This window comes from Pezoporus occidentalis, unplaced genomic scaffold (genome assembly GCF_034315485.1).
Source record: "Pezoporus occidentalis ecotype Australia unplaced genomic scaffold, CSIRO_AGI_Poc_V1 ctg60, whole genome shotgun sequence".
Taxonomy (NCBI): domain Eukaryota; kingdom Metazoa; phylum Chordata; class Aves; order Psittaciformes; family Psittacidae; genus Pezoporus; species Pezoporus occidentalis.
In genome coordinates, this window is record NW_026915944.1 from 277,581 (window position 1) to 289,804 (window position 12,224).

A 12,224-nucleotide genomic window follows, 5' to 3' on the forward strand; every position below is an offset into this window, starting at 1 on the left:
CCTTCATAAACTACTTCTCTAATGAAATGTTTATAAAAGGAAGGGTTTTATTTTCAGCACTTTTGTTGTGTTGTCAGACTCATGTCATGGTGACACAGGCCATGCTGTTCACTGCCAGACCAGATGACAAGGACAGCTTCAGGTTAAAAATGTATATTTACTAGTTAGGCTACACTTGGCAATGTCCATGTGCATTGGTTTTTGGCCTCAAATACTTCATCTTCAGTTGCCTTATTGGAAAAGTTCCTTGCGATGCAATGAAGGACCAAGGTGTATGTACTGTTTGAAAAAATTATTCCACTACATTAGTAGCCAGAAACTATATCCATAAATGGGTAGAGTGAAATGATATAATGGAAATAATCTAATTTCCTGTAAATTATTTTACTTGGTTTTACTGTTATTTATCATAATTACAAGTAAAATCCAGGATAAAATAAGAGCTGGAGAAGAAATCTGAAGTGATTGACTTTGCTTGACAGTATGTTTTTATGTTCCATTAGGAAGCTACAGCAAACTTAGATTTGTGGCATTTTGTGCCTAGATACCTAATTTGCTTTATAATAGTAAATCAGTAATTAAACTATGAAATGCTGACTCTGAGCAGGTTTTCTGTGAGCAGTGGTTTGGTTGTTTTTTTTTTAGCTGCAAGTGTCCCCAGATGTAAAGCTTGTTTGTTTGTTTTTAAGCATATAGTGCACGTCACCAGGAAATAGCTCCTAGCAGCTTTCGGTAAACAGACTTCCTAATTAATTCTTCTCCCAAATATGTTTTATAACATCTGTAATTAACCCAAACCAAATTCAGATTTGGCACTGGCATTCAGAATGCCATCTTAGAGGCAGATGATGCCCCATCCGAGTAGTATTCAAGGGCAGGTTGGATGGGGCTTGGAGCAACCTGGTCTAGTGGAAGGCATCCCTGCCTTTGGCAGGGGGTTAGAACTGGATGAGCTTAAAAGTCCCTTCCAGCTCAAACCATTCTATGATTCTATGATTTTATTACCGCCAGTAGTGTGTGTGTTGTACCTTCAGCACCAGTTTTCATGGTCTGACACATGTTGTAAGACATTCTTCTTTTTGATCCTGATGTCAGGATTTCTGGGTACTTGGGAAGTAATAACACTCCTCATCTTCTATTGAAAAATACAGACACTCAGTTTCCTCTGAATAGATTTCTGTCAATAAAACACAGAACTTGTAGAAATGAGTTTCTGTTCTCACTAATAATTGTATGTTTAACACCACATTGCCATGAAACTGAAGTCAATTCATGTTTTTGTTCCCCAGAAGTGTAAAATAGGATAGCAGTTCACAACCACATTCATAAAACTTGGAATTAAAGGCACCATGTGTGTCTTTCTGGTAAAGGCTGCATAAGAAATCTTGAACTGTTGATATTTTAAAATCATAAGCTTTTCTTTCCATGGGAGTTCACACTTTCTGTACCTGAGAAAGATGCAGATAAGTTGCCACTACTGGTCAGGAATAAATACTGAAGCAAAATGAAAATAAAGGATTATATATATTCCTGTGTATAGTTTTCGTACTCTAATAGCTGTGATGTATATAAATCTAGAATGTAGATTTCAAATACAAGTTTAGATTTTACATCAACTTAGCAAAAACAGATCAATGAAAATGTTTGTAAATTTAGTGCCAACAAAATATATTATTGTGTTGCTTATTTCTGATGGACGTTAAAATATGAGGCACCTGCCTTTATGCAGTATAAAACATTGCAAATACTGCAAAAGTCAAAGAGAGATATTAGAAACAAGTTCCTAGCAAGCTGACATCACAGTGGTGTCAGGCAATTCAACAGCCAACGGCAGACGATGAGGCCATTGTTTGAATTTCCTTACATTCCAGTATTTTAATGAGGACACAGCAGCTTACTGGTTGTCCCTGGGGTCCCATCGTGCTAGCTGCCAATGGGCCGAGTGCACGGAGCATGGTCAGTAGTGAGCCCACAAACAGTAGTGAACTGCATACCTGGGGGTGATAAATCTGCTTCTGCAGAGTTTGGCAGCTACCACCATGTTCAATGAACCTGTGGAAATGAAGTTTTCCTCAGACATTAGTCCTGCAAGTACAGAGCATCTTCATATATGTACAGCATGTGAATTGTAGCTTATTTCCATTGTAACTAAAAATTAGTATGAATGTCCTGGGTCATGTTCTTGGTAAGTTTGATGAATATAAAGCTTCCTACTGAAGATGAGTTATGTGACAGTGGGTGGCTGTTTCTAGGGAGCTGCCTCATAAATACTGATTTGAATTGTTGTCTTCAAGTGATCAAGCACTACAACAAAAATATTTTTGTCAGTTTTTGGCAAATATTTTCATTAGCTCAGGTACTTACTTATGATTGGTGTTGCTTATTAATAATTTGAATATGAGAAGGCACAGAAAGTTACTGGAATACAAAAAAAGTTTAGTAGCCATGGTGAATCAAAGAGAGCAGAATTTAAGATTCAATTCCCTTCAGACTTGTACTAAATTAATAATCTTTCATTGTTTGGTATTCTAGGATGTGATGTCCACATTCTTCCAGTTTGGGGCTTCCATCCAGCAGGAAGCCATCATCATGCTGAAAATCATGCAGGATTATGACTGGCATGTGTTCTCTCTGGTGACCACCACCTTTCCTGGGTATCGAGACTTCATCAATGTCATTAAGACCACAGTGGAAAATAGTTTTGTGGGCTGGGACATGCAGAATGTCATCATACTTGATACCGCCTTTGGAGATGCCAAGACCCAAATTCAGCTGAAGAAAATTCATTCATCTGTCATCCTGCTCTATTGTTCCAAGGATGAAGCTGTCTACATACTGGATGAGGCTCGTTCCCTGGGCCTTACTGGCTATGATTTCTTTTGGATAGTTCCCAGCCTGGTTAGTGGTAACACAGAAATCACTCCCAAGGAGTTTCCTTCAGGACTCATTTCAGCATCTTATGATGAATGGGACTACAGTTTAGAAGCTCGTGTACGGGATGGCCTTGGGATTATTGCCACTGCTGCATCAGCCATGCTGGAAAAATACTCCTTCATTCCAGAAGCAAAAACCAGCTGCTATGGACAACTGGAGAAAAATGACCGTCCATCTCACACCTTGCACAAGTAAGGCTTATTGGTCTGGGGTTTTCCCTGCATAATCTCTGTGATTTTCCATTCTGTGGCCGTTGTATATTTCTTGAAGGAGAATAGTGGTTTTTGTTAATCCCATCATGCCCTTTTTAAGCAATGCTTTTCAGATGTTCTAAGGGAACATGGAAGAGGATTTGCTGCACTGGCTCATGGAAATGACGGTATGTGCTGGGGAGCATAAATACAGCTCTGGATCTTTGTAGAAGTTGACAGAATCTGTTCTTAGAGGATATGAGGCTAAATAAAATAAATTGTGCCTTTGTGTACTGTAGTTATGAGATAACATCGCCAAAATGCTCCGGAGGCTGTGCCTGAATCACTTGAATCAGCAGGAACCTGGTTATATTTTAGAAGACAAGCAATGTGCAGTGTTAAAGAGGTGTCCCTGGAAATTATAGCAGTATTAGGTTTGTTGGGTAGCTTTTATCACCTAATAACTGAAATCTGTCACTTTTGCTTCTGAGTATTTTATTTTTGTCACCTGTACTAGAATAACTGTAAAAATTAATTTGCATTAATCCAAGTTGATATGGGTGTTTTCTCAAAACAGTTTGTCATCTGGGAACTGCCAAGGTTTAAGTCAGGATTCTTCACTGCTTGGTACTCATGGTTACTCATATCCAAAATGTGTAATTCATGTTACACAGTAATATTTCTTCATTTGTTGTGTGAGGGGAAGTAAAGGGATCTTGCTTTTTTTTTTTTTTAATAGCTCTTTAGAGTATCTAAGCAGTATTTACGAAATTTGTTCTGACCAAATTTTGCAAATGAAGCACTTTAATGAAGAGGAGGTTGGAATTGGCACAAGAAGAAAAATAAGTGCTGATTTCATAGAGGAGACTGTGGAACATTTTTAATCTTCTGAGATGTAAGTCCAAGTCCATGTTTAGATTAGGAGTTGATTGCCATATGATGTCCTGGAACAGTTGCTGTTTTCCATGCAAATGACATTTTTCAGAAGCACTCTTAAAAGCCAAATACAGGCAAATAAATGGATTTTAACATTTCACGTATGTATCTTATAAACAGTGTGATCAAAGCTCAGAAACTTGCACCCTTCTCCTTGGAGAGGGCTTGCCTTTAGTAGGACACACTTTTTTCTGGCATTGCTTTTCCTCTTTCTTTTAAAACTGTGTAAATTCACTGAAGGCATCGCAGAAAATCTGTGGTTCTTTCCCTGATGCCCCAGTTGCCCCTGGGGAGTGTCAGGAGGCACTACTGGGGTGATTCTTTAGTCCAGCGTGGCTCCAGGAGAGCTGTTGCACTGTCACTCATGTCAGAGTGAGCTGCAAGGCACCACTGGGACGAGTGTCCTGCTTGCACCCAGCATGTGATCCTAATGTCCACTATTAATAGTTAAAGTCCAGTTTCTGTGAAAGTTATGTTGTATTCTGTCATCAGAAGTGTTGATGTTTAATAAACTGTGGTTCTCTTGGAAGGGCCACAAAAGCTTGAATCTGTCTTAAAAAGGACTTCTACCCCATTTTTTAGGTACTACACTAATGTAGACTTGAATTAGGTGCTCAGTATTCAGTTGTCTGCCTTCAGACAATCTTCTTTTTTCTCATTAAATCTGCATGACTACAAGAATTGGGCTTGTGAGTGTTAGAGCAGCAAGGTTAGACTTCACCAGGAGTTTCTGCAGTGTATGATTCTTCCCTGTGAGGGTGCTGAGGCGCTGGCACGGGTTGCCCAGAGAAGCTGTGGCTGCCCCATCCCTGGCAGTGCTCAAGGCCAGGTTGGACAGGGCTGGGAGCAACCTGCTCTAGTGGAAGGTGTCCCTGCCTGTTACAGGGGGCTGGAGCTGGATGAGCTTTAAGGTCCCTTCCAACCCAGACCAGTATGGGATTCTATGATGCACACAGAAATTATTAATAGAAGTTGTAATATAGTGCACTGTGGTTAATAAAGTCATTTCTCAGTGCAAAAAACTGAGTTATGAAGTGAGAATATATTTTCTATACTGAAGATACTTTGAGCTTCTGAAGCACCACAAGAACAAGAAACAGTCTGGTTTTAATTTAGAAATGTCAGAATTACACTGAAATGAATAAACTTTAAATAGTCCTTCTTATGTAATAGCTCCCCAAGACTATTCTTGTCACATATAATCTGCAAGAAAAGCGAGTATATACAAGCAGTTAGCAGTGCTAAGTAATCTCTGGGAGCTGACCAGTCTCTCCATGCCAAGGTGAATTATATAAATTCATTGTAGTTCCTTATCCTCATCACTAAATCCTAGGTTTCTTCCTTATGTGACAAATCAATGCCTAAATTGGGATTTTATTCTGAAATGCAGTCCTCACGGTTTCAGGTCACAGTTAGTGCAACTTTATATTTTAAACTACAAGATAAGTATATATGGTGCTGTATTAGGGAGCTAACATGAAAAAAATATTTTAGGACATTCTCACAATGAAAAGGGCTAAAAGTAATTACAAACAGCTTATGGACATGGGATCTGCCACACTGTCCCTCCCTGCTCATGCTGGAAATCAAAGCTGGAGAAGGAGGATTGCACGCAGGGACACTGCTTGTAAGCTCAGCAGCAGAGAACTCAGTGGAAAGCAGGGAAGAGGCTCTGTAAGGCAATGCTTGGGCAAAACCAAGCTCAAGAATGGAGAAAAACTTCAGGATTTTTAGACTCCATCTATTATTATGACAGTCTAATTCAGTTTTACACCCAGTATAGTATTCTAAGGCTATGTCATAATAGCTAATCTGTTTGTAACTGAGGTTTGGTAATGCTTTATGTGCAACTTCCTGCACCTTGATAACAATTTTCATCTTCATTTATGAAGAAAACCTATGTAAAGAAAGCCATGAAGTGAAAGCTCCTCCTCCCTCTTTCTCAAATCCTTTCAGTATTAAACTGGATGAAAGATATATATGTTTTGAAGCACACAATGAATCTTTTCTCTGTCAGTGCATTTCTAAGATTCTTTCATTTGTTCTCTAGTCTCAGAAAAAAAAAAAATCAGATTTTCTTTAGTTTTCGGAATAATTTTATCAATATTTCTGGTACACATGGGAGAGCTACATTTTCCCTATGGATAAAGGATTTACAGTACAGGGATCATTTTCAATGCATTAAAACCCACACTTATATATCTATATGTATTGAATCAGATCATCTTTTCCCATTGCGTAAGACCCAAGACAGAAAAATACTAATGTTGTGATGTACTGGTGCTAGCACAGCAGGATAAATAGAATTAGCTGCTCATTAATGCAATGTCAGTTGAACAAATGCTTGCTCTCTCTCAAAAAGGGAAAACATGTAAGCAAACAAGCAGCAAAACAAAATAACTCTGCCAGTCGTCATGGAAAATTCTGATGTTTTGTCAAGAGAAATGCTTCTGCTTTGTCTGGAAGGGTACTCATGTTGTATATAAAAGTCATAACCTTGGGAGATATGTTTTGCAACAACATTTCCATCCATGCTGATTGTGAAGGGTTGGATGGGGATGACAGAGCTCTTGTTCTCTTGTCTTTATCCTCAAAAGCAAAAAGATGTGTCTAGCCAGAGGTAGTCAGACACTTACCATGAGGTGTTTACATCTAGGTGTGTTCAGTTTCTGAATTCAACCAAAGCACATGCAGAATGTAGAGATCCATCTTACTTTCAGTAGTGAAGGTGCAGGGCTAGATGGCTATCCACACAACGCTGGACTGTCATGTCATACACTTCCCAAGCACAGTTTCTTTTGTTGGACATCACTAAGCCAGGGAGCAGGAGCAGTGTGAAGCCCAGTGGCCAGGTACAAATGCATTAGTTGATCCTGCCCTCAATCTCCCTGCTTTAAAAATGTGGGGACTCAGTGGGAACAGTGTTTTGGAATATGCTACCCAGGGCTTCTGTCTTTCCGTGGACAGCTGCCCAGTTCATTTTCTTGTCCTTGCTGTTGTGCTGCTGTTAGTTAACTGCATGGCTGTGAGGCTTCTCCAGAGGACAAGGGTATCTTGTCTCTCTAGTTCTGATGGTCACTCATCAAATTTAATTTTTTGATTCCAGCTTTTAATAAAAACAGATGATTTTTCCTCTTTTTCTTTAGAGCAAAATCAGGGATTAAATAGACAAAATGGTTTGATGAGTAATCCAGCAAATCTGTTTAATCTTTTCTTGCATACAGATCAGCAGCCAGTTTACAGAGGATTTGTTCATTTAAGTTCTGTCAAAAGACTTGGGGAGAAAAGTATCATCTGCTTTATTGTATGATTGAAGATGTATCATTATTCAACTGTATGAAGCAAAATCTTTTGTGTTTTTTTTTTCCCTAGTAGCATACTTGCTGTGCAGAAAAACAAATGGTATTTACTTTTACCTAAGACTCTCCAGGATATTTGTTGTCTTTCCTGTTTTGTGATCCTACTGCAGTGTTTCTGGAGCCACTGCATGCTCGCAGGACTGCATCACACGCAGGGTGATGATCTGAGGCTGTAACCCAAGGTCCCATAGTCACAGCTTAGGTGTTGTGGAGGGAAGCATCTCATTTGAGTATATTTTCCATTTAGTACTTGATTTTTGGTAACTAAAGCTTGAAGAAGTTTCAGGGTGCTGCGGAATTTGCTTATTCTTCTCCTTTGCTACAGCAAATGCTGTTCTACAGAAATGAATCCAAATGAGGGCAATGCACTTAAATGTCTGAAGGCATGAACAAAGCTACAAGCCCTTGTGGAGCAGAGGCCACACGGATGCAGGGAGAAGTATATTTGTGCATCTCCAGATGAGGACCAGGCTGTCAGTCCTAGATCTAATGCTAACAACTCATGTCAGATATCCTGAATTACAAGAAATTAGTATTGCCAACATGAAAAAAATGAATGAGAAAAGATACTCAAGAAAAAAATGTAGTCAGTTGCAGAGTCCCACTCATTAATATGTGTGGAGATGCTTTCTGGTCAGGAAACCCAGTAGTAGAATACTGTAGCAATTGGATTGGTACACAGGGATATACAAAGTCTAACTCACTGCTAATGAGCAGATTTTGAACAGTGGCAACTAGATATTTGCACTTTAGTTCATGTGCTGTAATTGCCCTTTTCCACAGCATGAGGGCATTTTCCATACAGTTGCATTAAAAGCAGGAATTGAACTGATGTCATGTTCCTTTCTCTGAAAGTAAAACTCAACTTCGCTGGCAGTAAAAGAAGGGTTGTGGAGGAAGACATTCCACCCAAGAGATCCCGGCATGGTGCTGGTTTACTGACAAAGTGAAAAGAAATTACAGAAAATCTGTAATCAGAATTTTCTCCCAGGAAGCAGAAGGTACCAAACAGTTACCAGACATGGCGGTTTGGAACATCTCCCTCTTTTTGTGATAACTAAAAAAAGAAATTAAGCATGGCCTCTGTTCTGGAGCTGAGCAGCCTTCAGGGCTGAAAGCAGGCTTGGAAATTCAAAATGTAAGTGAAGGTTCTTGAAGACAGAGCTATTGCAGACACCTTACCCTTGCAGGAAGCCAGGCAGGCTTCATGGGAAGAGTTTGGGGTGCTTCTGAGTTGGTGCAGCAAAATATTAGTGCTATTTATGAAACACTTTTGCTAATAATAAAATGAACTCATTAAACTTTTGGTGTTTACACTTATTTGTGGCACTTTTCCAGGGAGCTGGGCCCTTTCTAACCTTGCTCCCTCCCCTTGTGCCCTTTCAGAAGGGCTCCCCAAGAGTTCTGTCGCTTTTCTGGCAGAACTGTGGCAAAATGACTTTTCCAGACCTAGTGGTAACTAATGCTTTACAGAGCAGCTGGCAGAAGGTACAAGTGGTTGGCATGCCATTTCTTTTTCACAGTCACTGAGCATATTGTTCCCAAAATTGTATTCATCCATGCTGGCTCCTGGCCTAGGGAGATACAGCTCCTAAGCAGGCTATCGTTGCAGAGTTATATTCAGGAAAGCGAGGGCTGAGGGAAGTGGAGGAGGAGGAGAATTCAGAGGAAGAAAAGGCTCTTTGCATCACGATGAAGGGTTTGAATTTAGAATAAAAAGTCTTACATAGCCTAAGATATAAAATTGTCCTTAAAAAAGTTCACTGCTTGAAAAATGCATTGCTACCTTGTTTAATAACGATCTACTCTGCCCTGGTGAGACCCCATCTGGAATATTGTGTCCAGTTCTGGGCCCCTCAGTTCAAGAAGGACAGGGAGCTGCTGGAGAGAGTCCAGCGCAGGGCAACCAAGATGATTAAGGGAGTGGAGCATCTCCCTTATGAGGAAAGACTGAGGGAGCTGGGTCTTTATAGTTTAGAGAAGAGGAGACTGAGGGGTGACCTTATAAGTGTCTATAAATATATAAAGGGGGAGTGTCACGAGGATGGAGCCAGGCTCTACTCAGTGGCAAACAATGATAGGACAAGGGGTAATGGGTGCAAACTGGAACACAAGAGGTTCCACTTAAACTTGAGAAGGAACTTCTTCTCAGTGAGGGTGACGGAACACTGGAACAGGCTGCCCAGGGAGGTTGTGGAGTCTCCTTCCCTGGAGACATTCAAAGCCCGCCTGGACACATTCCTGTGTAACGTTATCTAGGTGTTCCTGCTCTGGCAGGGGGATTGGACTAGATGATCTTTTGAGGTCCCTTCCAATCTCCAGCATACTGTGATACTGTGATACTGTGATACTTCGGACCTATTTCTGTATGTACATCAGACCACACTTTATATATTTTACATTCAGGGTTTCTTAATTTAATAGATGTGTTTAGAAAAATTGTTTCTTAATGATAAATCTGTTGTGGGATGTCTATTGATAAGTATCTTTCAAATTTCACAGTAGAATCATAGTAAGGAAGTTCAGCAGTTCAGAGCCTCGACTAGGTAAAGAAGAAAAGACAAAATTTGTATTCACTCCTGCTTCTGTAGGTACGATGCTGAGTGAATGCCAAGTTCAGGCTGGCTGTCTAGATTATTAAAATTGCCGGTTCATGCTGTTTGGAGGAAGGAGAAATCTCACCAGTGACACATTGGTTTTGAGGCATTTCATCCGCTTTAAATCTCAGTTTGGAAATTCCTTCTTTGGGAGAGGAGGGGGAGATTTTTTTTTATGAAACCTGCATTTCCCTAAGTCTCTGCTGTTTGTCTTCATTGCCCGTGGTTGTCACAGGTTTGAAACACCGCCTGACGGTGAAGGCGGCATTAAGTAAAAAATGACCGTCCCCAGTGATGAAGCAGTGATGAGGAATTTATCATTTGATTATGTGATCTGGGCAGCAGGATGAGGGCAGAAAACATGGGTCAGTAACAGTAAGAGTAGCTAAGTTCCCCTTTTTGGGGGTAGCTGAGGACTGATATGTTTTCATTAATGCTTCTGCCTTACTCATTATGTATTTCCCAGCCAGTAATCTGTTTGGGATCTGGATACTAGGTGGATTGCACACTAATTATAAACCAGCCTGTCACCACAGAGCTAACTCTGTTCCTGAGCCTGATGAGTCCTCAATTTCTATGTCTAAAAGTCTGGATCTGTGTAAAATTACCATCATCAAACAAAAAAGGAAGGAACAAATACCCAAGCAAACAAAAGAAAGGGCATCTGAAACGGTCTGTGCTTCCTGTATCTGGACTTGCTTTGAAAACCACAGGACATTCGGTTTCTAAAGATGTAATTCCTTTATGGTGTTCCATATTCATGAATAGATAGAAAATAAACATGAAATAAAAAAAAATGGAATGGAGAAAGCGCAAAAACAAAGAGTTTGGAGGGTTTTTTTTGTATTGCATTAGTTTTGGTGAGACCATGTTTTGTCACATGTATAATAATTATCGCAACTATATTGTATGCATTTATTTTTAAGGGATCAATTAATTGAAAGTTTATTTGTTGCATTGCATCAAGGAGGTCCCTGTTCAGTATATGTACATGCATGCAACTGCTAACTTTTAAAATCCAGGTCCTTTCTGGATGCCCTGAATTTCTGCACATTTGTAAGAGTATTTTCTTATACGTGACTTCTTTTTAATTCTGTGATCTTTGCATCCTTCAGGAAGAGTATCTCAGTGTTTTTTTAAGCATAAGTAGATCTTTCTGGCCTCAGCAAGCGCAGAGTGCTGCTGCTTCAATGCATTGACTTATTTTCATTTTGTGTCTGCAGCAGTGCTTCCTCCTGGCTGTAAAATGATTTTGAGGGATGGTTCCAAGTTGTAGTCCACACTTTTTATTTATTTCTAGCCCCAAGAATCTCAAAACTCTGCATTTCCCTTGCCTCCTGGCCAGGGTTTTTCCTCAGTTTGGCTTTCCCTTGGAGAAGCCAGTTGATTTAAGGGCTGGTTCATATGCTATTGGCTGTGGCAAAAGTTACCCTGAGAATGAGAAACAAGTCTCTTGGCACACTACCTTTGCTGGATGATCAGGATTAAGCTCAGCTTGCTCCAAGGGACAAATGAATTGTAAAATAGTGCTGCAGGGTCTTCTGGGACACCAGTGGGTGAGCATGAGAATGCCTATCCTGAGGACAGGAATATTTGCAACGATGACCTGCTGGTATCCAAGAGATGCAGCACATGGAGGGTACTGCTTGGTGAGCACCATCGCTAGGGAGGCTCCAGAGGTGACACTGCATCTGCTTCGGTTGTGCAGTATTGTTCCCGTGTGCAATATTGCGCTTTCAGTCTGTTGCTGTTCTGTTTCTTCACATCCCCCCACAGGGGTTTATGAAGCTGGGGCTAGGACTGATCCTTATTTGAGACAAAGTGATCTTTCTAATTTACATAGTTTGGGGTCTTTTTCCTTAAAAACCACAGAATCCACTAAACCTTCTCGCTTTTGCTCTCAAATCCTGTATCTATCAGGGGAGCGCTTGTATATCTTGCATATACCTTTATATGGTTAACATCAAAAGAAATCCTCAAACCTGCAAACTTGTTTGCTGTTGTACAACATGGAGCAGAAAGTCTCAAAGATTCTGCTCCAGGAGTGGTTGTGGCTTTGCTGGGGTTTCAGCTGTTTTCCCACAGTATAGGAAATCCTTACCAAGTACCTTATGGACAAAGAATGCCCATGTCTTCTGTAAGGAGACTGGTCAGAAAGGGTTCTGTTTCAGCAGGATTGTTACCTAGTAAATGGTCTTCCAAAATCT

General features: G+C 40.2%; 1 protein-coding gene across 4 annotated transcripts in view; it reads left to right on the top strand.

Annotated features, from left to right (window-relative positions):
* The window catches only part of GRIN2A (glutamate ionotropic receptor NMDA type subunit 2A), a 184,533-nt gene that overhangs the window by 96,285 nt on the left and 76,024 nt on the right, over positions 1-12,224 (top strand). For all 4 annotated transcript variants that reach the window (XM_062639386.1, XM_062639387.1, XM_062639388.1 and 1 more), the window contains one exon: positions 2,533-3,125. In XM_062639386.1, the coding sequence (XP_062495370.1) occupies positions 2,533-3,125 (593 nt within the window). The remainder of the gene's footprint in view (positions 1-2,532; positions 3,126-12,224) is intronic.